This window comes from Cervus elaphus, chromosome 4 (genome assembly GCF_910594005.1).
Source record: "Cervus elaphus chromosome 4, mCerEla1.1, whole genome shotgun sequence".
NCBI lineage: Eukaryota > Metazoa > Chordata > Mammalia > Artiodactyla > Cervidae > Cervus > Cervus elaphus.
The window spans coordinates 48,445,212-48,471,905 of record NC_057818.1 but is presented as its reverse complement, the minus strand read 5'-3'; the positions used below and the strand labels follow the sequence as shown (position 1 = coordinate 48,471,905).

At 51.0% G+C, this 26,694-nt stretch overlaps 1 protein-coding gene across 5 annotated transcripts in view; it reads right to left on the bottom strand.

Moving 5' to 3' along the window:
• Positions 1 to 24,053, bottom strand: part of RYR1 (ryanodine receptor 1) — a 125,310-nt gene extending 101,257 nt beyond the window's left edge. For 3 of the 5 annotated variants that reach the window (XM_043894483.1, XM_043894499.1, XM_043894508.1), the window contains exons 1-20: positions 23,860 to 24,030; positions 18,207 to 18,326; positions 17,237 to 17,341; positions 16,104 to 16,178; positions 15,933 to 16,011; positions 15,430 to 15,542; positions 15,012 to 15,105; positions 13,752 to 13,845; positions 13,577 to 13,651; positions 12,941 to 13,097; positions 12,631 to 12,795; positions 10,071 to 10,192; positions 9,077 to 9,272; positions 5,133 to 5,268; positions 4,955 to 5,050; positions 4,752 to 4,870; positions 3,744 to 3,877; positions 3,011 to 3,252; positions 2,292 to 2,484; positions 1,123 to 1,339 (exon numbers count right to left, since the gene is read on the bottom strand). In XM_043894483.1, coding sequence (XP_043750418.1) covers positions 1,123 to 1,339; positions 2,292 to 2,484; positions 3,011 to 3,252; positions 3,744 to 3,877; positions 4,752 to 4,870; positions 4,955 to 5,050; positions 5,133 to 5,268; positions 9,077 to 9,272; positions 10,071 to 10,192; positions 12,631 to 12,795; positions 12,941 to 13,097; positions 13,577 to 13,651; positions 13,752 to 13,845; positions 15,012 to 15,105; positions 15,430 to 15,542; positions 15,933 to 16,011; positions 16,104 to 16,178; positions 17,237 to 17,341; positions 18,207 to 18,326; positions 23,860 to 23,907 — 2,580 coding nt within the window. In that variant the 5' untranslated portion in view covers positions 23,908 to 24,030. Of the gene's footprint in view, positions 1 to 1,122; positions 1,340 to 2,291; positions 2,485 to 3,010; positions 3,253 to 3,743; positions 3,878 to 4,751; positions 4,871 to 4,954; positions 5,051 to 5,132; positions 5,269 to 9,076; positions 9,273 to 10,070; positions 10,193 to 12,630; positions 12,796 to 12,940; positions 13,098 to 13,576; positions 13,652 to 13,751; positions 13,846 to 15,011; positions 15,106 to 15,429; positions 15,543 to 15,932; positions 16,012 to 16,103; positions 16,179 to 17,236; positions 17,342 to 18,206; positions 18,327 to 23,859 lie in introns of all 5 variants that reach the window. The other 2 variants (XM_043894492.1, XM_043894498.1) reach the window with 1 other exon arrangement.
• Positions 24,054 to 26,694: the final 2,641 nt, after the last annotated feature.

Genomic DNA, 26,694 nt, shown 5'->3' with positions numbered 1-26,694 from the left:
CTGGTTCAATTCCTGGGTTGGGAAGATCTGCTGGAGAAGGGATAGGCTACCCACTCCAGTATTCTTGGGCTTCCCTTGTGGCTCAGCTGGTAAAGAATTCGTCTGTAATGTGGGAGACCTGGGTTCAATCCCTGGGTTGGGAAGATCCCCCGGAGAAGGGAAAGGCTACCCAACTCCATACTGGCCTGGAGAATTCCATGGACTGTATAGTCCATGGGGTTGCAAAAAGTCAGACATGGCTGAGTGACTTTTGCCCACTCACTTTACTCATAATGACAATAACTCAATTGAGGACTTAGTATTTTCTTAGGACCGTGCTAAGCACTTCACATGCATTAATTCATCTAAACTTCACAACCATGCTACAGGTACGTTCTCTCATTCTCCCCCTTTCTTCACAGGTGAGGGAACCAAGGCACAGAGAAGTGAAATCACATGCCCACAGTGACATGCTGAAAGTTAAACCCTCGTGATCAGGCTCTTAAACATGACTTATATCCCCTCCTAGAGGAACACACTTGGAGGGAAGGATGGGGAGCTCAGGTTGGGATAAGAGGAATGGAGGGAGGCCTGGAATAGAAAAGATGCTCCACAAATTGTGGTGGATGTGATCATAGGCTTTGGGATTGGACCGCCTGGGTTCAAATCAGCTGTGTGACTAGCACGACCTGCTTGACCTCTCTGGGCCTCACTTTCCTCAACTGTATATGGGGGCAGTAATATTCCTTTCTTTTATTACATATTTATTTTTAGGGATTTATTTGGCTGCACCAGGTCTTAGTTGCAGCATGCAGGATCTTCTATCTTCATTACGGCATGCGGGATCTTTAGTTGCAGCATGTGGGATCTAGTTCCCGGACCAGGGATCGAACCCGGACCCCCTGGGTTGGGGGCACAGAGCCTTAGCCACCAGGGGAGTCCCAGTCATAGTCCTTTCTTTAGGGGGCTGTCGTGAGGACCCCCTGAAACAGATTCTGTCTGGAGAGATTCCTTTGCCGCCCCCCTGACTCAGCTTCCCCATCTGTCAAACAACAAGGTCCCCAGCTCCCAGCTCAGCTGCCCACCCCGCCGACTCCTAAGGGAGTCTGCCACTCTAGGAAACCCTTACAGAGCAGGCAGTACCTGGACAGTGTCCACGGGGCAGGGCACGAAGTCGGTGTGTGAGAGGCAGCGACTGGGGCCCACGAGGTGGGGCCCCCGCGGCCCTTCCCGCCGATACTCCTTGATGGGCTCCAGGTGGAGTCGCTCTCGTGGGAGCACAGCCTCGTGGCAAGGGGCGTAGCCAGGCGGAGGGAGGAACTTGAATTCGCCATGGCGGCCACCAAGGAGGAACCGCACCCTAGATAGGAAGAGTGGGGTCACTAGTGAGGGCAGTTTACCGAGCAGAGTCTGTACTCAGGGAGGGGAAGGGAACAATCCTGGAATTGGTGGAAGGTGCTGGGTTGACTTGAGGTCTGTGGACAGTCATAGTGTCATGGAGGTGATTTTAGGAATCAGGAAAGTCTAGGGTCAAAGAAACTGTCAGAAGGCAATAGGAATCATTGGAAAACCAAAAAGGGTAAAGTGGGGGTCAGGTCACTAAGGAGTTAATCCATGGTCACAGGAAGGTTCTTTGGAGGAGGTCCTGGGTCAACAGAGCATTTAGAGATACGAGAAGGTTTGGGGGAGACTAAGAAAAAGGTCATCCAGAAGTCATTGAGACTCTCAAGGTGTAACCTTGAGAAAACATAATTACCACTGAAATGGTGAGAAGACACACACAGAGCTTGGGGTCATTGGGAAAACGCTAGGCTATTGAGAAGTCTTTGAAATAACTGTGGTCATTGAGGGGTAGCTGGGGGATTATGGAGCTCTTAGAATATCGCTGGGAGAAGCTGGGGTCATTGAGGAGTTGTTAAGAGCATGGAGTCAATGGGAGAGTCCAAGATCATTGGGAGGCTTTGTGGTCATTGGAAGATCATTGTTCAGATTTTGAAATCATTTGGAGGTCATTGGAATGGCATAGAATAATTAGGAGGTTCAGAGGTTCATCTGGGAGGTCACTGGGAGAAACTTATTAATCATTATAAGGTCACTGTGAAATCTGGGGACACGGAGACTGGGGCAAAGCAGAGGTCATTGGGAGGACATGGAGAGTGTCACAGTGACCCTCACACAAGGGTCTGGCCCGTCAGCCCTGAGGGTAGGCCGCTGGGTCCTGGCCCCATAGAAGGCTATGGCGTGCCTGCAGAAGCTGTCTTAGGACAGGCCCTCGTCTGGAGACTGGCAAGGGGGCAGGGACGAGTCCTTACTTGACACCAGCCGAGAAGCTGACAACAGGGAAGAAGAGCCCATCAAGGTTGAAGGCCTCAAAGACCCCCTGCACGGGACAGCCATTGATGCGGAAAGAGATGGATGGCACGCTGAGGTCCAGGCAGCAGCTAACCACGTCCTCGGGGGCCAGGAGGTGCTGCCCGGGGGAAGTGACCAGGCGTGGCACGTGTCCTGCACCGGGATCACCGGGAAGAAGTCAGGAGTCAGAGGTCCAGGGGAACCAGTGGGCTCAGGAGACAAGGGTAGATATTACAGGATCCAAAGGGGTCCGCATTTTAGGATCTTCAAGATCAAGTGCTCTTAGAGATTAGGGGCAGAGGTCAAGTTTCCCCTGAGGTTAGGTTCCTGAGAGGTGTAGGAGCCAGAGATTAAAGCTGTCCTGGATTTAGGATTCTGGAATCTCTGGGGTCGGAAGTCAAAGATCAGAGGTCATAATAATCAGGGTAGTTTTCTAGGATCTCTCAGTACAGAGATCAGACTTCCTCTGGGATCAGAGTTCTGGGGGTTATGAAGAAACAGGTGAGGGCCAAGATTCTGGAAGCGCTAGGGTTAGGGTTTTGGGAAATGAGGAGTAAAGGGGTCAAAGTTAGCCTGTTTGGGGGTCAAGATCCCAAGAACACCAAGGTGTGCAGTGAGAGCCTTAGAAACCCTGGGGTCAATGGTCAGGGCTGAGGGTCCCCTAGAAGGGTCCAGGTACCTGTCCAGAGGTGCAGCCCGTCAAAGCCGTAGGAATAGAGGTCATCGCCGACCCCGTTGCCGCCCCAGCCCTCGCCGCCCCCGGGGTAGGGGCTGTAGCCCTCAGTGAGGGCCCAGCCCACCCTCAGGTGGGTGGCCTGAGCCGTCAGGAATGGAACCACCTCGTCCACCATCACCTCAAAGTACCATTTGAGGTACTGCGTGGTGCCCTCTGCTCGGCCCACAAAGATGTTGGGGCGGATGCTGCAGGAGAGACAGAATAGGAGAGGAGGGTGAAGGAGAGATGGAGAGGAGGACCCAGGCTGGTGGGGGGCGCGAAGGGAAGGGAGAAAGACCAAGAGATGCATACACGAGAAAAACAGAAAAGCAGAGACATGGAGACAGAGAGTGATAGACAGAGAGAGACACACAGAGAAAGCAGAGAGAGACAGAGAGAAGCATCAAAGGACAGAGAAGAGCGAGGTGGAAGACAGCCCAGGAAAAAGAGGTGGAGGGAAAAAGAGACAGACAGAGGAAGACAGAAAGAGCAAACACAGAAAGAGGGGAAGAGACAGAGGCAGAAATGGAGCAGGGAGAGAAGACAAGAGACATGAGAAGCCAGGGATGGCCTGGGGACAGCTGTGGGGACCAGTGTTAAGTCCCAGGGTGGGAGGTGGAGGAAGGCCCACCCACCTGGGAGTCAGGGAGGGGCTTGAGAGGTTCTGAGTCCTGGAGTCAGGGGTTAGGGGCCAGACCTGGTGACATAGTTGATGAGGTTTGTCTGCAGCAGAAGCTCGCGGCCAGGGAGCAAGTTCTCAGTGATGAGATCTTGGTTGGAGCGCACGGCCACGCCATTGCACACACACAGGGAACATAGCACATCCAGCACCTGGAGGTCAAGGTCAGAGGTCAGGGTGTGGGGGCACCAGGGAAGTGGGGGAGGTGGGTCTATGGGAGACCCAGGATGGGATACCAGAAGGACGATGTGCCAGGATGGGAGATAGAGATTTGGACTGAGAAGAGGTGATGTAAGTGGGAGGTCAGGAATCACTGAGAGAGATCGGGGTCAAAGGGAAAGGTCAGGCGAGAAGCGAGGGGCCAAATGAGTTGGGATAAGACATCAGCAGTGTAAGGAAGGGGAGACTGGGGTAAGAGGTGAGAGGTCAGGGGAAGAGTGAAAGGGTCAGTGAGGTAAGGAGCACAGGGATCCAGATGAGGTTTTTAGATTAGTGGAGAGTCTTCAGGGCCCAGGTGGATAATGTAAACATGTGAGGTGGTGGTGGTAGTTTAGTGGTTTAGGCACTCAGTCGTTTTCGACTCTTGTGACCCCAAGGATTGTAGCCTGCCAGGCTCCTCTATCCATGGAATTTCCCAGGAAACAATACTGAAGTGGGTTGCCATTTCCTCCTCCAGGGGATCCCAACCCTGGGATCAAACCCACATCTACACCACAGGTGAATATCTGAGGTGGTTAGAAATAATTCTGTGGGGACCAGTAGCACTTGTGGCAAACTGGAGGGTGTTCGTGCAGCTCCCACTAAAAGCTACAAAATTAGAAATTGAATAAACTGCTTCCAAGAGCTAATGAAGCATCTAATATGGCCCAGAGTTCCTTTAAGAACCATGAGTTGTCAGAGACTCAGTATTGAGATGGAAGCTTGTAGCAGGGGAGTCCAGCTCAGAGACAAATTGGGGAAAGGAGAGGCAATTTGAGGGCCACAGAGAAAGGTCAGGGTTCAGACTTCAGGGGATGGGGGGCCAACCTTGTGGTTCCTCCCATGCTTGTCCAGGAGGGAGATGATGGACTTGATGTGGTTCTCTTGGATGATGTTCAGGACTTCTGGACTCTCAATCAGGACACAGTACAGCACCTCCAGGATCCCTGCACAGGGACCAGCATGAGAGGTGACACGGCTGCAGCCCCCCCTCCCCCAGGTCCCCATCCCCTCCCCATGGGTTCTCCTACCTGAGGAGGCCTCTAGCCGATCCAGCTTGCTGACCAGCCAATCCAGGTTGTTGGAGAAGAGGGCACAGTTGGCACGATTGCCACGGATCAGAGAGGCTGAAGGTGGAAAGAGGGGTCAGATCCTATAGGACTGGGAACCCGGGGTGTTCAAGGGGGAGTCGAGACTGGGGCCCCTTACCCAGGATTTCATAGAGCAGGTTCACAATCTCTTTCCAGGACTCGGCTGCCTCCTCCCCCGCAAATTCAGCAAAGTGGGCAGCAGTGGTGTAGACATTCAAGCGGTCAATGCAATTCAGGACCAAGGAGAGCATCCCCTGGAATAGAGAAAATAGGAGATCGTCACAGGAACCCCATGCCCTCCCTTCTTTACCTTTCTTGAATTTGCTAATTCATATTCCTTCGGTAGCTAGTGACTGTGTGTTCTCAGATCTAAACCAGAGTCACAGGGACTTCTCTGGTGGTTCAGTGGTTAAGACTCCACATTTCCACTGCAGAGGGCACGGGTTCAATCCCTGGTCAGGGAACTAAGATGCCACAAGGTACAGCCAAAAAAATAAATAAATACATGCGTGCTGTGCTTAGTCACTCAATTGTGTCCAACTCTTTGTGACCCCATGAACTGTAGCCAATAAGCTCCTCTGTCCATGGGGATTCTCCAGGCAAGAATACTGGAGTGTGTTGCCATGCCCTCCTCCAGGTGATCTTCCCAAGCCAGGAATCGAACCAGAGTCTCCTGCATTGCAGGTGGATTCATTACCAGCTGAGCTATCAGGGAAGCCCAAATAAATACATAAATAATGTTAAATCAGAGCCTCTGGCTCCATGTCCACCTTCACTCTTATCTCCCTCTTCTCCTCCACGGCCCTCCAGGCCTGACTCTGTCCTGCTCTGCCTCTGTCCCCAACATAACACATCCCTATTAACATCAGGACTGAATCTGTGCTTCTCCTTCCAGCATTTTCTTTCCTTCCTTTCCACTTCCAAGCACCCTACTCCTGGTCCCATTTGGCCCAGCTCACTCTCCCTACTAACCGTCAAAGAGATGTTTGCCTTCTCTCTCTCCTTTTAAAACATTTTAACCTTTTGTCTTCTTTTATTTTGAATTATAACAGATACACAGAAAAGCATATAAAAATGCACAATCAATTCTTGATTTTCACAGTAGCTAAGTTCTGTATAGTGGACATGAGCACTGAATTAGTGAATCCTGAGAATCATGGCTCGAAGAGGAAACACAGGGAGCATCTCTGAGTCTCTGAGCACATTTCCAGCAACCAATACACACTCTTGTTTTATGTGTGTTTCTGTTTAAAGACACCATAATAGATGCTGTTGATTCATTAACATTAAAATCACAACCAACGACACTGTATTTCATATATTTTCTCAGTAAGGTACATCACAGCTGTCTTGTACTTGGAAGCACTAGACAGCACTTTGCCACTGTGCTGAGGGGCCATTTTAATCAACAAAATTAACAAAAAGCACAAAAATATGAAGTATGGCTCTCAATATGCCAATATGAAAAGGACGCTTGTTTACAGGTGAGAGTTGAAATAAAAAGGCAGACTGTCACCTTGTTCAACCTCAACTGGAAACAAGGCATCAGCTGACTTAAACTTTTTCCTCTCTGCGCATGTCCACAGATGACCACAAATACACTGCAAATATTGATTTGGGGCGGGGGGAGGGTTACAAATAAATCTGAGCAAGTAGGCATATTTGCAAAGACAGCATCTGCAAATAATAAAGATTAAGTGATTATAGTTTAACACACAAATATAAAGAACACTTGTGTAACCTCGAAAGAGAGCATTGCCAGCCACCCAGAAGTCAGCTCAATGCCCCTCCTGATTACACAACCCTCTCAGTCAGGGATTACTGTCATCCTGACTTGTATGGAAATTCTTTCCTTGCTTCTCTATGTTTACTACCTATGTGTACATTGGTAAACAGTCTAGTGGCATTTTGCCTGTTTTTGAACTTGACATATACTGTAAGTATTCTTTTATACATGGGTTCTTTTGCTCAATACTAGGTTTTAAGATTAAGAGCACTGTGGGACTTCCCTGGTAGTCTAGTGGCTAAGATTCTGTGCTCCTGATGCTGGGGACCCAGGTTCAATCCCTGGTCAGGGAACTAGATCCCACATGCTGCAACTAAGAGTTCATATGCCAAAACTATAGATCCTGCATGTCACAACTAAAAAGACCCAGCTCAGCCAAATAAAAAAATATTTTGTTTAAAAAAGATGAACAGCATTGTCTCATGCAGTTGTCATTTGTTCATTTTCATAGCTGAGAGGCATCCATAGCCATCATATGGATAAGCCACATTTGTGGATTCATTCCAACAGTAATAGACAATAAGACTGCTATGACAACTATTGTATCTACACCCTGGGCTCATGGTAAGAGATGCAGTGCCTTGTGGTAGAGAACACAACCAGCTGGAGTCACACAGAGTGGCTCTGGCCCTAGCCAGTTGTGACTTTCAAAGACCTAACTCTTCTGTGACTCCCAAAGCAAAAGTCCTCACCATGGCCTGGTCCTGTCGCTTCTCTGGGCTCATCCCCTCCCACTCTTCCTCTAGCTCACCCAGCTTCGGTCAATTCAGCCTCCTCATTATTCTGGAAACTCTCAAGCACACTCCCACTTCATGGCCCCTGTACTTGTTCTATCTCCCTTCCCTCAGGTGTAGGTGTAGCTGCCTATCTTCATTCAAGTCATCCTCCCTGACCATTCTACTTTATTTATATTTAATATTTATTTCTTTGGCTGTGCCAGGTCTTAGTTGCAGGAATGGAACCTTAAGTTGTGGCAAATGGGATCTAGTTCCCTGACCAGGGATCGAACCTGCATCCCCTGCGTTGGGAGTACCACTGGACTGCCAGGGAAGTCCCTGCCCATTCTACCTTAAAGTGCAACAATCCCAGCACTCTCTATGGTTGCCCTGCTTTGTTTTTCTCCTTAGCACTTATTATCATTGTATAATATACCCTATAATCCTCCGATTTTATTGATCATATATCCTCTCCCCCATGTCAGCTCCACAAGGACACGGATTTTTGTTCTGTTGACAACTATAATCCCTCTGGTGCATCTGTTCAGTAAGTGGTTGTTATTTAATCTCTCTGCGACTCAGTGACATATTGTAATTCCCATTGCAATAGGGGAATTACAATCCCCCATGGGGTTATGGGGAGGATATCAGGTATACAACACCCATAACATACAGTAAGGGCTAAATTCGGTAACAATAACCATGGTCAATATAGCATCTTCTATGTGCTGGTACTATTCCAAATGCTTTGCGTATACTAATCCCACGCCATAAATTTTGTTATTGTTAGTATTATCATTTCTAAGTCTGCCGCCCCCATCAGAATGGGAGCCCCTGAAGAGGAAGGGGGCCCAAGCTGGAAGACTTTAAATGAAAATGCTCCGCAAGCACCGTGTGGAAATATCAGACCCTGGGCCTCTGTCCAGCCCCAGCCTCCCACCTCTCTCGGCCCCTCCCACTCAGACCTCTCGCCGAGTGGAGACCACCAAGTCTCTCTCGTAAAACACAAACTCCCAGCCTGTGACTCAAGCTGAAGTCCCTCCTTACACCACCTACCTGATACCCGAAAACCTCTCTGGCCCTGCCCTCTACCATGCCCCACTCAGGTTCTGTCCTCCCACCCCGGAGGCTCCGCCCCTACAGACACCGCCCCCTGAGGCCGGCAGCTCAGCCTCTGACTTCTCAGGCCTTGCCTCCACAGGCTTGCCTTGGCTCAGAGCTTACCCTCACCGCGCCGCGTCCTCGCACGAAAGGAAACAAGTCCTGCCCCGGGCCTCCAGGCTCCTGTCCCAAGTCGCTTTCACAGGCCCCGCCCCTGCTCTGCCACACGCTCCGCCCCTCACCAAAACCACGCCCACCGCTCAGTCCGGACACTCAAGACTCCGCCTTCTCGCGTGTCCCTGATGACCCTGCTGCCCCGCCCTGTTCACACCGGACAGGTCCTTCCTCCTGCCTCGCTCCTCTCAGACCACCGCTTCTTCAGGCCCGGTAGGCTCCGCCCCTCTCATAGGCCACGCCCCCAGCGCCCACAGACCCCGCCCTCCCGGGCTGCTGCCTCACCTCCTCCTGGAAGAGGCTCTGGCGGTTGCGCAGGCTGCGCAGTTTGCTCTGCTTCTCTTCGTGCTGTAGCTCCTCGGAGGGCGGCTCAAAGTAGCCGATGAGGTCCTGCAGGCTCAAGATGACACCCTCGAGAGGCAGCGCTGTGCCCGCCGGGGACCCCGAGCCCCTCGGCTTTCCGCTAAAGCTGTCGAGGCCCCTGCGGGGACCACGCACTGGTCAGCAAGGGACCCGGAACACTGTGCAAGTGCCGCCCCCTCCCACCCCGAGTCCCCGCAGGACTCCCATAGACACACCTGTTTAACAGAGGGGGAGACGGAGGCGCAGGGATAGAGGGGCATCGGCCTGAGCTCACACAGTCGCCAAGGGCAAAGCGTCTGTGTAGGACACGTCATGCAAGCATAGGTCACGGCTAAGGGATGCCTAGGGTCGAGGGTCTGGGTGTCAGGGGTGTGAAACTAGGTAATGATCAGCGATGTGATGTCAAAGTCATGGCTGGTAGAGGACAGATTAGGGGTCAAGTGTATAGCTGTGGTTAGTCGTCAGTCATGTCTGACTCTGCCACCCCATGGACTGTAGCCCACCAGGTTCCTCTGTCCATGGAGTTCTCCAGGCAAGAATACTGGAGTGGGTTGCCATTTCCGTCTCCAGGGGATCTTCCCGACCCAGGGATCAAACCCAGGTCTCCCGCATCGCAGGTGGATTCTTTACCATCTGAGCCACCAGGGAAGCCCAAGAATACTGGAGTAGGTAGCTTATTCCTTTTCCAGGGGATCTTCCCAACTCAGGAATTGAACCGGGGTCTCCTTCATTGCAGGCAGATTCTTTACCAGCTGAGCTACCAAGGAAGCCCCAAGTGTATAGAGATCAGGAGTTTATCTATGTTAGACATGTGAATGTCAGAGGTAGAGCTGTAATGGTCAGGTGTAAGAACTGCAGAAGCATGGGGGTCAAGGTGTGACCTGGCCCCCTAGGGCAGGGCAGGCTGGAGGCTCACTTAATGAAGTGGTTGTAGAGGCCAGCAGTACTGTAGATCATGCGGGCAGCCTGAGACTCCTCATGCTGACAGCGGGTCAGTGACAGTGCATCGTCCATGTGGCCTTCCTGGTGCAGAATGGCCTGGCAGTGGTGGAACAGAGAAGTCAGGAGGGGGACCCAGTCACTCAGGGCCATGCTCCCCAGACCTCCACCCAGACTTTAGCCCCCTGAGTGCCCCCATCTTTCACCAGATCTCTACCAGTCCCCCCCCCACCATCCCTCTCCATCTGTCTCTGTGTCTTTCATCCTCAATCCCGCTCTCTTTTTTCCCCTCTAGCTTTCTCTTCTTTCTCTATCCCTCTGTCTGTCCTCTTTGTGTCTGTCCACCTTTGTCTCTCTCTCTCTTTCTCATGTCTATCCCACACTGTCTCTTTCTCCCTGCCTCCCTCTCTGTCTATCTCCATCTCTCTCTGCCTCTTTCTCTTTTTAATTTTATTTATTTATTTATTATTTTGGGCTGCACTAGGTCTTCACTGTGGTATATGGGCTTCTCAATGCAGTGGCTTCTCTTGTTGTGGAGAACAAAGTTAAGGAGTGCAGGCTTCAGTAGTTGTGGTGCGCGGGTTTTGTTGCCCCAAGGCGCATGGGATCTTCCCAGACCAGGGATCCAACTCACGTCCCCTGCGTCGGCAGGTAGATTCCTAACCACTGGACCACCAAGTAAGTCCAAGCATCTGTTTTTCTCTCTCTCTTTCTGTCCCTCTTTGATTTTCACTGTCTCCCTCTCTGTCTCTACTTGTCCAGGCCAGATCCTCTCCATTCGTATCTCCTATTTATTTAATATCCCCCCTCCATCAGAAAGCCCCAGTGCACCCCAAACCTAACATGTCCCAGACAGAATGCCTGCACACCTTTCTGGGAGGTGAGCCCATCACAGCAACTGACTTTCCCTTGAGCTGACTTCCCCAGGACCCCACCCAGTCCAGCAATTTTAAATATCATCCACTTGCCAACAACTCCCACATTCCCTTCTCTGGTCCAGGCCTGTCTCTAAATCCTCTGCTCTTGTATCCAAATTCAGGCCTCACTTTTTTTTTACAAACAGGTGCCACTCTAGTCTTCCCACTTATTCACTTAGCAAGTCTATTCACTCAGCATGTCTCTGTTCTCAGCCCTGGGGCCTGTTCTCCTGAGCTGACACTTGGCTGTCCCTGAATCGCTTAATGGCACTTCCCTCCCTCCAGCTGCTCAGGACATAAAGGGCAAAAATAATGGCCTCATCCTTATTCGCTGTCCCTTTCACCCTGATATCCAATCTGTCAGAAAATCCAGTTGGCTCTGCCCTCAAAATACAACCAGACTCTTTCCCTATCCTCATTCCACAGAAACCCCTGTGCTGTCCACGGTCACCCCCCACCTGCCCCTTCCCACCCCAACTCCCTCCTCCAACTCTGCTCACTCCCATAGTCTGTTCCCACAAGCAGCTCAGGAACCCTGTGAACCTTAATCAGGTCATCCCCAGGCCTGCTCAAAACTCTCTTCTGGCTCCATCTCATACAGGGTAAAAGTCAAGATTCCCCCCCTCCCCCCATCACCACAGCCCACAAGGCCCTACACAATCTGTTCTCATCCCCTCTCTGCCCTCATCTCTATAATCCACCCCTTGCTCACTCTCTGCCAGCCAAACTAGATCTCCTTTCTGTGATTGCAACAGACCAACTTCATCCCAATCTCAGGGCCTTTGCACATGCTGTTCCCTCTACCAAAAGTATTAATAGCTTTCCTACTGTTCGGTTGTAAAACTGTACTTCATTAGAGACAGTTTAGTCAGTGTCTGAGATGGGGAAGGCAGGGAATAGGTCAGTCTAATTCGCCTATTTTTCCACACATACATCCAGAACAACTGGGGTACTCAATACTTGGTTGAATATTGTTCTCAGTTTGTTACTGTCCATCTTTTTCTTTCCATCTCTGTCTTTTCATATTTCTGTCTATCTTTCTCTATTTTTCTGTCTTCATGTCTGTCTATATATATCTCTCTCTTCATTTATATATTCTTTTTTAACTGGACATTTACATTGATAAATATACTCAAATCTTTGTACAATTATCCAATTGATTCCCTTACAGATAAATCTCTAACATCAGAATCGCTTATGCCAAAGGACATATCTTTTTAGCTTTTAGTGTAATTTGACAAAATCCTCCAAAATGTTCCACTTTATTTTCATTCTTGTTTTAATTTATTTTTAATTGGAGGATAACTGCTTTACAGTGTTGCATTGGTTTCTGCCGTACAACAATGAAACTCAGCCATAAGCATACATATTTCCCCTCCCTCTTGAACCTCCCTCCCACTGTATATATATATGTGTGTGTGTGTATATATATAATGTATATATTATATATATAATTTATATATATATACTTTTTTCCTATGTCTGTCAATCTCAATTTCTCTCTCAGTCTTTGTCTTTCTCTCAATCCCATGCTCAAACCCTGAAGGTTCAAGCGTGACCACCCCCAGCCCCCTTCCTGCCCCAGCCTGCAGCCCAGGCCTCCCCTCTCCAGGCACCCACCTTTTTCTTGAGCACGCCCAGTCGCAGGGCCTTGGGGTCCGGGGCAGCATAGGTGAGCCACAGGCCTGAGGCCACGTGCTGCACGAAGCACAGTGACTCCCCATACTTGATTTCCGGGGGGCCCATGCCCTCCACATCACGCTTGGGGGCTGTATCCAGTTTCTCCTACAGGGGCAGGGGTCAGAGGTCAGCCTCCTCTGCTTGGGAGTTTAATGGGGAACCCCCCCCAACAAGAGATTCCAAAGTGTGAGGTGGGGCTGGAGTGGAATTTAGAGCTCCAGGTGAGAGCAGGCATCCTGATTGCACCGACCTTGGAGATGCGGAAGCAGAAGGAGGTGGCCTTGGTGTGGGCCTTGCTGGCGTCAACCACCACGAGGCCCTGGTCCTCAACGAGCGCCAGGTACCGCCCGGTGGTGACATGCCGGATGCGGAGCGGCTGGCCCCAGCGCAGGTGGCTCCCGCTCCAGCTGCAAAGGGTAAGGACGAGGTGGGGGTCAGAGGGTCCCCAGTTCTCTCAATGGACACCACAGTCTTCTTTGAAACCTTCTCAAGCCCTCTGCCCTGTTCCAGAGGGCCCCAAGCCTTCCTTGGAGCCCTGAGATTTTTCTTAGGACCCCCAGGTCTCCCTCGGGAACCCCAAACTTCTCTCAGGCCCTCTTTCTCAGAGCTTCCCCAGATAATTTTGGTGCACCCAGGTTTCCCAGATTTGTCATTTTCTCCCCTCCACTCCCCACAGTTTCAGTCAGGATCCCCGATCTCTGCCTGAGGAACCCTCACCACCCCCAAGACCCCTAAGGACCTTCATTGCTCCCTTAGGGACCCCAGATTTTCCCTCAGAACCCTCCAGTCTCTTCCTCAGCTCTTCCTTCAAAACCCTCTTCTCTTCCCAGGCCCCCAGGAACCCCTCACAACCCCTGAATCCTGCCTCCCCCAACCTGACCCCTACCTGATTCTCAGCGGTTCCAGTCTCCAGAGGGAGCGGGCGTGGGTGCACACAGATCCTCCCTCATAGTAGACAAGTCTGGGCACGTGGAAGATAGTAAGGTCCAGTCTCCCCAGCCAAACTTTGCCACCCACCCCTCAGCCCCAAGACCCCAGACCCTCTTGTCCCAAGCCCAGACCTGCGCTGGTCATCACTGTCAGCAGGAGAAATGGTCAGACATTCATCCATGTGTCCATGAAAGAGGCGGAGGACGTGGCCACCGGTCACATAGCCTGGACAGAAGCAAGGGCAGGTGGTCACGGGGAGCTGGAGCCCCCAAAAGGTCTGGAACCAAAACTGAGGGCCCTCCTTCTGCCCTGTGGGAAGCTGGGGGCTGGGTTTGGGGGTCTGCAATAGGACATCTGAGTTTGAAGGTACAAAGTGGTAGTCTGAGATTTGGGCTCAGTTTGAGGCCTGAGCTAGAGGCATGAGATTTGGAGTCTGAGGTGGGGATCTAATTTTGGGGGTCTGGGTGTGTGGGGCTGAGGTTGGGAGGTTTGCAGGTCTGGGCTTTAAAGGTCTGAGTTTGGATTTTTGAGGTTGGGTCAGGGAACATCATCAAAGATTTGGGTTTAATATTCCCTGACACTGGGGTCAGAGTTCCAGGGCTTGCTTCGAGGCCTGGGTTTAGAAGTACAGTGGTTGGATCTGAAGTTGGGGTCTGAATTTTAAGTGTTACTTTGGAAGTCTGAGGCTAGTATCTGAGGTTTGAGGTCTGAGATTTGAAAGTTTTAACTTTTGGGTCTGAGTCTGGGGAGATAGGAGCTTTGTAGTTACAAACTGGTGGATTTGAGTATCAGGGTCTGAGATTAAGGCCTGAATTTTGTTATCTGTGACTTGAGTCTCAGCTTGGGTCTGGCTTAGGGCTCTGAGGTTTGAGGTATGAGATTTGGGGTCAAAGTTTTGGGGCCATGGTTTATTTAGGGTCTTAGTATGGCAGTCTGAACTAAGAGATGATATTGGAGATTTGAGGTTAAAGTTGGAGGACTGAGGTTGATTGACTGAGTTTGAGGTCTGAATTAGGGGTCTTAGATTGGAGATCTGAGTTTGAATTTGTGGGGGCTGGTTTTGGGGGTTGAGGGATAAGCTTGTGCTTGCCTTTAGAGGTTTTGAATCTGACAGATAAGCTCCAAATTTAATGTTTCAAGCTTTGGATCTGAGTTTATGGGTCTGACCTCTAGGACTTGAGTTTGGCATATAAGTTTTGGGGTCTGAATTTAGAATCTGACGTTGAGTTTTCAGTTTGGAGATTTGAGCTCTAGAGTCTCAGATTTGGCATCAGTTGGAGATCTAAGAGCAAGGGTTATAATTGGGAGATCTAGATTTGGGGTCTGAGGAGTGATGTTGGAGGTCTGCTTTGGGGGTATCTGCTTAGGGGCTAGAAGCCTGGGGTCCTCACCCTCTTCACCGCCAGAGCAGATGGGGTTCATGTTCCACAGTGTCTGCATGAAGGAGGCATCAACCTGGAGCTCCCCACTGGCTGTCGACAGGTGCTGGGGGCCACCAGGATACGGGGGTCAGAGATGATAGGGTGTGAACAATAGTTCCAGAGTCAGTCAGAAACCAAGGTGGAAGCCAAAAAATGGGCAGACAGAAAATCAGAGGTCACAGATCAGGAAACCGAGATCAAGTCAGGAAATGGGGCATCAGAAACCAGAAACTGGATGGAAACCAGAAATTGGATGGAAACCGGAAACTGGGAGTCAGGACACTGGGGCCAAAGACCAGGCAAACCCATGATGAGGCGATAGGGTGGGTCCCATGAACCCCCAGCCCCGGGGGGCAGCAGGAGCTGTGGTGGGGGAGGGGCTGCTCACCAGGTAGCGCTCGGAGGAGACACTGACAAGAATGAGGTCATCGCCAACTCGGACCTTCTCTCCTTCCGACCTCTGCTTGGAGGCCGGGTGCGTCGTCCACCAACAGGCCTCTCCTATGGGTGGGGGAGGAGAGGGCTCTCTGGATGTGTGTGCGTGTGTGGTCAGTCACTCAGTCATGTCTGACTCTGCGACCCCCTGGACGCATGGAATTTTCCAGGTAACAGTGCTCTTCCTCAAGGCATTCCCAGCCACGGAGCCTTCCAAACCCTCCTCCCCAGACTCTCCTGTTACTCCTGCCTCAATTTCCCATTCTCGCCCTCAGACTCTCTGCCTAGAGTTCCCCCATGTCCACCCAAACCTCTCTGTCCAGAATATGTCCATCCACACCCCCAGACTATCCAAAGTCCCCCATGTCTGCCCACTCCCAGATTCCTGCAGACCTTCTGCACCCCAATTCCCTGCTGCGGTGTCCCCATCACACCTCCTTCCTCCAGCCCCTGTACCTATTGCATCCTCCTGAAGTCCCACATCGAAGGCCAGCTTGTCAGTCATGGAGCGGGAGGTGGTGAGGCAGCTCAGGTACTAGGGTTGGAGTGGGGAGTGAGCCTCCTGTGGGCATTGTCCCCTTGCCCCCTCGCCCCCACCCTGCCCCACCCCATCCTGGATGCACTCACCATGCCGCTGTGCGCGTGCCGGAGCAGGATAGCATGGCCATACAGGAGTGTCCTGTGTCCCCCACCCTGGGACGACTGTGGGAGCACGGAGGGCACAGAGTGAGAATAGGCGCCCCCCTGAAACATCTGGCCTACCAGGAGGGATTATGCTCCCCGGAAAACACCATGCTCAGGCCTGAATTCGAAGAAAACTCAGCTCAGACCAGAAACAGATTTTCTGCCTCAGCTTCCCTGCTTCCACGGGGAAGCAGGGTCTGGTCTCTGAGAAAGCTGTGGATGGGGTGTTTTATATTCCCCAAAGCCCACTCTGTCCTCCTCGCCTCCTTCAACTTGTTAGCCAGGCCCCAAAGTCACCCAGGGGGCTGAACCCCTCTTCCAGAGGTTCAGATACCTAGGGTCACTCCAGGAAGCCCCCGTATCTCATGTTCCATGGACCTTGGCCCCCTCTGCTGTCACCCGTCATAACACGTCTGGGCACCGGTACTGTCCTGCCAGTTGTTGCCTTGGAGCATCGTCCATAGAGACCTGCCCTGTGCTGCCACCACCCCCTCACCCCCAGGCACAAGGAGACTCAGCCCCTCTTGGAGGGGTGGGTACACCCGGATGCTCAAAGGCATCATGCCCCATCACATGCCCATCACATGCCCATGCTCTGAGGGGGCCATGTGATGGGGCCACGTGATCACATGGCAGACCCACTCCTGGACCAGAGGGGATCCACACTTGGGGCGGCAGAAGGTGATGAGGGGAGAGGTCCCATGCAGAGAAGAGCTGGGAGCGGAGTTGGAGGAAAGGATGGAAAAGAGGAGGAAGGAGTGGGTGGCGGAACAGGGGGCTCAAAAGCCCCCACCCCCTTCCTTCCTTCCTGCCTGGCCTTTTCTGGGCTCCACAGACCTTGACAACCGGGGTGGGGGAGACCCCCAACCCCTGTGTGCAGGGTTTGGGCCCAAGAGGCAGGCCTGGGGTCAGGAGAGGTAGCAAGAACAGATGACACCCAAGGCCAGACCTACCCACTTATCCAAATTGAGGGCCTGCGGGGGGCAGGGCAGAGAGAGGAAGAAGAGAGGACGGTAAATGACCCCCAGGTCCTCCCACCCGTCCCTGCCACCCATCCCACCTGGGGGGAGCCTCACCTCCACACCGGCCTCCACGGTGTTGGCCAGCATCTCCTGTAGGGCTCGGACGGACAGAGACTGCTCCAAGACGAAGCAACAGATGGCCAGATCGGGGGGTACATTCTGGGGAGGGGGTGGGTAGGGGTAGGGAGAGGTGAAGATGGCCCTGAAAGCTCCAAAGTGCTGGTGCACCCCTGCCCCTAATCTAAATACCTACACCCCTTAGAGACCCAGACCTGACCCCAACCCTCCAAGAAGCCCTACCCTCTGCCGCCCACTTCAGACACCCCCACATCCGCGCCAACATCCCAGGAAATACCTCTATTCTCCTCCTCCTGAACACCCCTTTATCCCGCCCGAACCTCACAGAAGTGTCCACACCCCACCTAATCTCAAGAGGCCTCAGCCCTCCCCCTCCCCCAGCAAGACACACTGCGCCCATTCCAACTCTGGAGCCTCCTCCTGGCCTTCCCCGCAGAGAATCCCCACCTCCCGCCATCTCCAGCAGACAGTCCTAGCTCCTGCCCCTCCCTCAGACAGCGGCGGTCACGGATTCAAATGCACCAGGGCGGGTCCGGCCTCACACCGCCCCCCTGAGCCTCCCACCCCAGGCACCTCAGGCCCCCGGCCGCCTCCTCCGTCAGTCTCCAGATCCCCTCCCTCTCCCAGCCCCCACCCCATCCCCCCAGGTCACCTCCTCCCTCAGATCCTGAGTACACCTCAGGCTCGGACCCCAAACTCCCTCCACTTCTCAGCCTCCAGCCCCTCCCTAGTCAGCCCCCTGCTAGCACCCCCTGACCCTCCCGGCCCTTCTGCCTCGGGTTGAAGACCCTCCGCCCCCCGCCCCTCCCTCTTCAGACCTCCGCCCACCCCAGACCTCGCCCCTTTCCCTCGTGGGAAGAGCACCCCCTCTCCAGACCCCCCCAGACCCCCTTCTTCAGGTCCCGGCCTCTCTGCCGTCAGACCCTCTGCTTTGTCCCGCACAGACCTGGGCGTTGCTGGTGGGCTCCAGGAAGCAGAGGCGGTTGCCGAAGCCCTCGGCGGCCAGGCAGAGCTTGAGCTGCTCCTTGAGCACCGTGGCGCTGCACTGCAGGACCACCTCGTCGTCCTGGGGGCGGGCCGAGCGTCAGGGGAGGCGCCGCCCCGAGACTCCGCCCCCCGGTCTACCCCTTCCCCTCGTGGAAAAGATACTGCTAGTAACCCCCACCCTCGCCATCTATCCAGCAGGGGCTCGAGTTGAGGGCTCTACATGCCTCTAAAATCCCCATGAGATCCGAGCCAGTGTCATCCCAGTGTTAAAATATGGAAACAGAAGCTCAATGAGGGGACATGGCTTGTCCAAGCCCAGATGGTTGATAAGAGGAGGAACTGGTATTTGAACTCCAGTCCAACGGTCTCCGGGCTTCCCAGGGGGCGCCCTGGTAAAAGAACCTGCCTGCCAAGACAGGAGACTTAAGAGAAGCGGGTTCCATCCCTGGGTCCGGAAGATCACCTGGAGGAGGGCATGACAACCTACTCCAGTATTCTTGCCTGGAATCACGGGGCAATCTCATGGGCAGAGGAGCCTGGCGGGCTACAGTCCATGGGGTTGCAAAGAGTTGGACACGACTGAAGCGACTTAGCACGCACCCATGCCAAGTGGCTCCAGGGACTCCCAGGTGGGGGTCCAAAAGGATGGAAAATATTGGCCTCTGGAGTTAAATGGCTTTTAAGCGCAGTGATCTCAACTTCTCTTTTGTGTGTTGTTTTAATAGTAGTTATCATTTAAGGAGTGCTGTCTAGTGACTCTTGAACGCAGTGCCAGAGCCTGGACTGGATCCTGGATGAAGGGGAGATGCTGCAAAGACGGTATAGAGACAGCTGGTGACAGGTGAATATAGCCTGTGAATTAGATGATGGTATCACAGCCATCAGAAATCTCCTGATTTTTTGGGGGGCCATGCCGAACAGCATGTGGAATCTTAGTTCCCCAACCAGGGATCGAACCCATGTCACCTGCATTGAAATTGTGAAGTTTTAACCACTGGACCACCAGCGAAGTTCCCATGAAATCTCCTGATTTTGATAACTGTGCTGTGGTTTTGTGAGAGACCACCAACAACAGCCAAGTGTTAATCACTAAGTTGTATCTGATTCTTTGAGGCCCCATGGACTCTAGTCCGCCAGGCTCCTCTGTCCATGGGATTCTCCAGGCAAGAATAGTGGAGTGGGTTGTCGTTCCCTTCTCCAGGGGATCTTCCCAACCCAAGGATCAAATCCAGGCCTCCAGCATTGCGGATGGATTCTTTACCATCTGAGCCATCATCTTCCCCTTTGTAAGAAGAGAAAGCCCTTGTTTTTTAAGAATCAGACACTGAAGGATTTAGGAGTTAAGGTTATCATGTCCACAACTTACTCTCAAACAGTTTAAGAAAAGACATTTGGAGAGAGGGAGAGGGAGAAGGGAAGGGAAAGCATCTTAACATCTGGGGGAAATGACTGAAGGCTACGTGGGAGTCCTTTGAGCTAACCTCACAACTTTTCTCTAAGCTTGAAGTAAATTTAAAATGTAGGTAAAATGAACAAACTTCTGAGATAAGTCCTGGTATTTGAACCTGTGGAAACACGGGCCCAGAGAGGTGAAGTGACTTGCCTGAGGTCACACAGCTGGAATATGGCATAGCTGAGATTTGATCCCAATGCTGCAGCTCTATATGCCACACACCGCCTTTTGTTGTTGTTGTTGTTTTCATTCAAACCCAGGCCCTTGGCAATGAAAGCGCTGGGCTTCTAGGGAATTCCCAATATGCCTCACTCTTAGAACACTAGACTACTTCTTGATATGTTAGTTGAGTAGCCTGTATTACATTTATAATTAATATAAATGTACTTAGGGGCATGCTCAACACTTTTACTGACAGAGGTTTCAACCAAAACTGATGGGGGGAAAAATACTGATGGAGACTTCGGTGTTTAACCACCAAGTAAGGCAGTGATTATTCCATTTTACAGCCAAGGAAATAGGTTCAAGGAGGTTAGGCGTCCTGCCGGAAGTCACACAGCCCCTAGTCCTTCCAGCAAACCTTGGGCTTTACTCCCCATAGACAGCCCTCTTTCTTTCTATCCAGCCTGGGAGGAGGGGACCCAGGACTATTCTGTTCTATAACCCCCAACCCCGACATCCGGGTATATGCTATCTATTCAAAGGGATTGTATGGTTTGCATTTATCAAGCACCTACTGTCTGCTAGACTTCATGCTCAGGGCTTTACATGCATCTAATAAACACTGAGCATCTGCTCTGTGCTAGACACTGACTACGTGTGGATATAAAACAGCAAATAAAGCAGGCAAAATCCCTGGCTGTGGAGCTGACATCCTTATGGGAGATGTAATGAACAGGTGAATCAGGGACTTCCCTGGTTGTCCAGTGGTTAAGGCTCTGTGCTTCCACTGCAGGGGGCATGGGTTCAATCCCTGGTCAGGGAACCTAAGATCCTGCATGCTGCTCAGTAAGGGGAAAAAAAAAAAAAGGTGAATCAATTTATAATTTTAATTTTAGTGTAAGTGCTCTGGAAAAAAATAACTCAGGGTGATGTAAGTGAGTGGCTCTTGGGGGTAGAGATGACATCAGTGAGGGGGGTGAAGTGACCGCCTCTGCAAGGAGGTGACATTTGAGCTGAACCTTGTCTGAATAACAAGAAAGAATCAGGCCTGATCATCTCTGGAGGAAGAATGTTCCAGGAAGAGGAGGCAGCCTGTGCAAAGGCCTGAGGCTGAGGGTGTTCAGAAAAAGCAAGGGAGGGACTTCCTTGGTGGTCCAGTGGCTAAAACTCTGTGCTTCCAATGCCAGGGGCCCAAGGTTTGATCCCTGGTCCAGGAGCTAGATCCCACAAGCTGCAACTAAGACCCGGTGCAGCCAAATAAATGAATAATTAATTTAAAAAACAGAAAAAGCAAGGGAGACAGCCTGGTGGTGCTGTCTTCAAGAGTAGGGGAGAAAGTGGGAGATGAGCTCAGAGAGATATTTGCATGTACCCCTTGAACCCTCAGGGTACATATTTTTGTACTCATTTTCCAGACTGGGAAATGGAGGCTCAGAGAGAAAAATAAAAATCACTTGCCCAAAGTTAGGAAACAGGCGAAACCAAGATGTAAACCAGAGACAGGGAGCCTAATCCCTACGCCAATGAATCTCTAACTTTCTCCTACATCAGAATGAAGTGGGAGGAGGCTGGTTAAAAAGGTAACTTCCTAGCTGCCCTACTCTCCCCCTCAATACCAAGAGCCTGATTCAGTAGCTCTGGGGTCAGTGGGGAATCTGGACCATTAACCAGACCCAAGGAGGTTCTGACCTGGGCCAAGCTTTGAGAAACCCCAGCCTGGGCAAGGCTGGATGTTGCCACCCATCAGAAGGAAATGAAAGGAATTTGGGGACCATGGCCATCATGCTTAAAAAGTGAAATAAAAGTAGAGCAAGAACAGAAAATAGCAGCATGCCCCTCATGTTCTAAGGGCTACCTACATTTTATGAAACTTGTTTCAGTTAAAAATAGGCATGTGTGAATGCACCTAATTCGAGCATAATACTATGAACTGGAGGCAACCCAAATGTCCATCAGCAGGTGAACCGATAAACAAATTGCAGCATATTCACCAAGGAATACTTAGCAACAAAAAAGGAATGAATTCTTAATACATGCTACATAGATTAATGTCAAAAATATTACAGTATGCAAAAGAAGCAAGACAAATGAGCATATACTTTACATGAAACACTGGTTAGTGACTAATGGAATCTATGGTAACATAAAGCAGATGAGCAGGATGATTACTGAAAAGAGCCCAAGGGAACTTTCTGGGGTAAAGGAAATGTCTTGTGTCTTGATTATGATAGTGGTTACATGGGTGTGGACAGCTTGTCAACTGTAACACCTAAAATGGGTACAACTTATTGCCTGTCAATTATAACTCGATAAAGTTGACTTTTTATAATATATGTGTATAGATGCATGTACTGGGTTGCAATATAAAATATATTTCTTACTGGTGGGATAAGAGTTTGAGAAAATCACCCGATAACCTCAATAAAGTTCAGGAAAATGGACCCAGTCTGGGGCCAAGAGATGCCAAAGCCAGGCCTCTAGAACCCAACGCTGGCTACCCAGGCAAGTCGGAGCCCAGTCTTCCTCTTGTGAAAGCAAGAGGGCTGTACCCAGGGGCATCCAGAGATGACACTTCCTGGCCTTGACCTTGGTCAGTGACTCTGCCACTCAGGCCTCGGTTTCCCTCAAAACTCCCAGGGAGATAAAGATAGGGCCCTACCTCAGAAGACAGAGCGGCAAGGATATAATTAGATGCCTCCGGAGGCTGAGGCCCTGGGCATGGCGCCTGATGCAGAGTGGCTGCTCAAGGGCTCATGGCCATGGCCATGGTCTTATTAGGGCTGGGGAGCAGGGCAGAGCCCAACCCATGATGTCTGCTAAGGGGCTGGAGCTGGGGCAAGCATCTAGGGTGAAGCTAGGCCTCCTCCCATGGCCGAATGTCCAGCTGTCCCCATCCTTCACTACCAGCCCCAGCTGTTCGTTCCTCCCTCCCAGGAAACCAGAGCTGGCTCACCAGGGTCCTATTCTGGGGCCGGAATGCTGTGTCAGCATTTCCCAGGGCCCGGAGCGGGTGGGGAAGGGCTAGTGCAGGATCAGCAGACCTGGCCCAGTAGTGAGAACGTCGTCTCCCCTCCTCACACCCCCACACCCAGCAGAACCACTGGGAGGAAAAATGGGAAGGACACTGAGATGGGCAACCCCTCCTCCATCCTCTCTCCTGTCCCCTGACCAGGCCCCAGAAAAACGGTCTATTCTGGGAGGGACACCTGTTGTTCCAATTCCCTGCCCTGCCCCACCCCCCCAGCCAAGGATCAGAGATGCGGGGAGAGACACAGTCTTTGACACTGAAGACGCGGTGTGAAACGCAGATGGCCTGAAGCTGAAGAACAAAGCCAGAGACAGGGAGACAGAGATGGAGAGAGACAGAGGTGCAAACAACTCAAAGAGACAGATCCGGAGAGACACCACCCAGAGACCATTAGCATCCATATTTGACCCTTCTCCCCAAGACCAAGTGGGGGAAGAAAGAAGACCCAGAACCAGAGGGACCCTCAGGAGACCCTCAAGGGCTGGGAGTTCAGGGGAGTTCGGTCCTTCAACCCACACCAGCCCCCTTCCCAAGAATTTAAATAGGTCAGAGTCTGGAGCAAGAAGAGAATTAGGGCTAGGTGGGGGGTGGGGGAGGGGGGCAGCTAAATTAAGCTCAGGAATTAGAACCACCTTCCCCAAGTGCCTGCTTCCAGAGAGGTGGGAGGGGAGTGCTCTCTCAGTGGCCCCATTCTCTGGGACAAATTGCTAGTGTCAGAGAAGGTGGCGGAAGACACCCCCACTCCCCATTTTGCAGTCCCAAATTCTGCTGGTTCTCTGGCAAGGAAGGCAGGGGAAGACTGAGAGAGAAAAACAGAGAAACATAAGAGTGACAGTCACCCAAAGGGACAGAGGAAGAGACCGTGAGTCTCAGTGACCACAAGCAATCAGGACAGAGAGTTCAGAGACAAAGAGACACTCAGAGGGACCCGAGAGACAGTCCCAGAGACCCCAACACAGAGATACGCACGGTCCGCAGAAACTGGACCTCATCCTCGCCCTCTCCTCCGTCACCCATGATGTCGAAGCCCGAGGCGTCTGAAGTCGGACTGAAGTCGGGGACTAAGAGGAGGGGGCTGAAGGCCGGGCGGGTGGGCTGGGGGCGGGTTGGGGTCGGAGACCTCTGGGGACGCCAGAGGCACCCGCGGGGTAGATGGAACTGCGTGGAGGACTCGTGTGCTGGACAGGGCTGGGAGGAGGTCCCCGCCCCCGGGCTCCCATTGGACCCGGGCGACCAAGGCCCCGCCCTCAGACGGTGCCCCGCCCACAGACTCCAAACCTCTGCCGAAGGTGTGCTTGGGGTGGAAAAGCTCAGGGGGAGTGTCTATAAGGTAGCTACCCTCTGTCCTCCTACGCCATAGTGCCATAGTTCTCTTATTTCACAGAGAGCAAACTGAGGCTCTGAGTGGTGAAGGCCCTGCTTGATGTCACGCAGCAGAATCGGAATGAGCACCCGGTTCTCCTGGCTTTAAAAAACATCATACAGGGCTTCCCTGGTGGCTCTGGTAAAGAATCTGCCTGCCAATGCAGGAGACACGGGTTCGATTCCTGGTCCAAGAAGATTCCACCTGCTGCGGAGCGACTCAGTCCATGCCTCACAGCAACTGAGCCTGTACTTTAGAGCCCGGGAGCTGCAACTATTGAAACCTGCTCCTTAGAGCCCATGCTCTGCAACAAAAAAAGCCACTGCAATGAGAAGCCCGCAAATTACAACTAGAGTATAGCCACCGCTGGCCGCAACTAGAGGAGTCCGCGCAGCAAAAAAGACCCAGCACAGCCAATAAATAAATAATGAAATTTTTAATTTTTTAAAAAGAAAACAGCACACACTATGATTAAGAATAAGCCAGACTGGATCCAAATTCCTGCCTTGCCACTCCTTTGCATGACCTTGGATAAGTCACTTCACCTTTCTGTGGGTAGTTTTCTCAATTGGTAAAGAGGATATTAATAGCACCTACCTTACAGGGCTGCTGCAAGTATTAAATTAGATTATTTCCAGCACTTAAAACTGTACCAATACATGTGAAGCTGCTATGGAAAATAGTATGGAAGTTTCTTTGAAAAAATAAAAATAGAACTACCATGTGAAGCAATTCCACTCCTGGGTTTGTATCCAAAAAAAGCAAAAAACGCTAATTAAAAAAAATACATGCACCTAGTATTCATAGCATTATTTACAATTGCCAAGAGATGGAAGCAACCTAAGTATTCATCATCAGATGAATGTATAAAGAAGATGCGGTACATATACACAATGGAATACTATTCAGTCATAAAAAAGAATGAAATTTTGCCATTTGAAGCAACATGGATGGATTTGGATGGTATTATGCTAAGCGAATGAAACAGCAACCCACTCCAGTGTTCTTGCCTGGAGAATCCCAGGGATGGAGGGGCCTGATGGGCTGTCGTCTATGGGGTCGCACAGAGTTGGACACGACTGAAGCGACTTAGCAGCAGCATGCTAAGCAAAATAAGTCAAAGACAAATATTGCATGATATCACTTATATGTGGAACCTAAAAAATATGACAAGCTAGTGAATATAACAAAAAAGAAGGTTCACAAGTACAGAGAGCAAACTAGTGGCTACTAGTGGGGGGAGGGGGAATAAAGGGGCGGGAAGGAGGAGGTACTAACTGTTGGGTGCAAGACAGGCTCAAGGACAGTATACAACATGGGGAATATAGCTAATATTTTGTAATAACTGTAAATGGAAATAATCTTTAAAATTGTATTTAAAAATTACCTATACAAGGAAAATTATCTTCATCATCACTATTATAAAAACTGATGAGGAAGGAGTACTAGCCATAGCAGATGTCTTTCCTGCACCTGTTGCATTGCTGGCCCTGAGCTAGGACCTTTTCACTGCATGTCATTTTTTAGTTCTCACAACAATCCTGTCATTATTTACATTGTTTAGAGGGGAAATCAAACATGTGTGGTCCTTGCCATGTATGGTTTTAAGGACACGACCTAAATAAATGAGGTACAGTTGCCTCCCATACCTGTGAGTTTCCTATTTGAAGATTCAACCAACCATATATAAATTATATACATATATTTAAATTTTATATACATGTATATATTTAAATTCAGGGCTTCCTGGGTGGCTCAGTGGTAAAGAATCCACCTGTGATGCAGAAGATGCAGGAGGCTCAGTGGGTTCAATTCCTGCGTTGGGAAGATCTGGAGGAGGGCATGGCAACTCACTCCAGTATTCTTGCCTTGGAGAATCCCATGGACAGAAGAACCTGGTAGGCTACAGTCCATAGGGTTGTACAGAGTTGGACATGACTGAAGAGACTGAACATGCATTTAAATTCGAGAAGTTTCTAAAAAGCAAAACTTGAATTTGGTACAGGCCCGCAACATTTTCCATAGCATTAACATTGTATGTGCAACTATTTACATAGCATTTATACTGTATTAGGTATTATAAGTAATCTAAAGATGATTTGGGCTTCCCAGGTGGTGCTAGTGGAAAAGAATTTGCCTGCCAATGCAGGAGACATGAGACTTGGGTTCGATCCCTGGGTCGGGAAAATCCCTTGGAGGAGAGCATGGCAACCCACTCTAGTATTCTCGCCTAGAGAATCCCATAGACAGAGGAGCCTAGCGAGCTACAGTTCATAGGGTTGCAAAGAGTCAGACATGACTGAAACAACTTAGCACACACGCACAAAGATTATTTAAATGTTGCCAGAGGATGTGTGTAGGTTACATGCAAATATTACACCATTTAAATGAAATGGGACAGATTTTGGTATCCAAGGGGGTCTGGGAACCAAGCCCCTGCA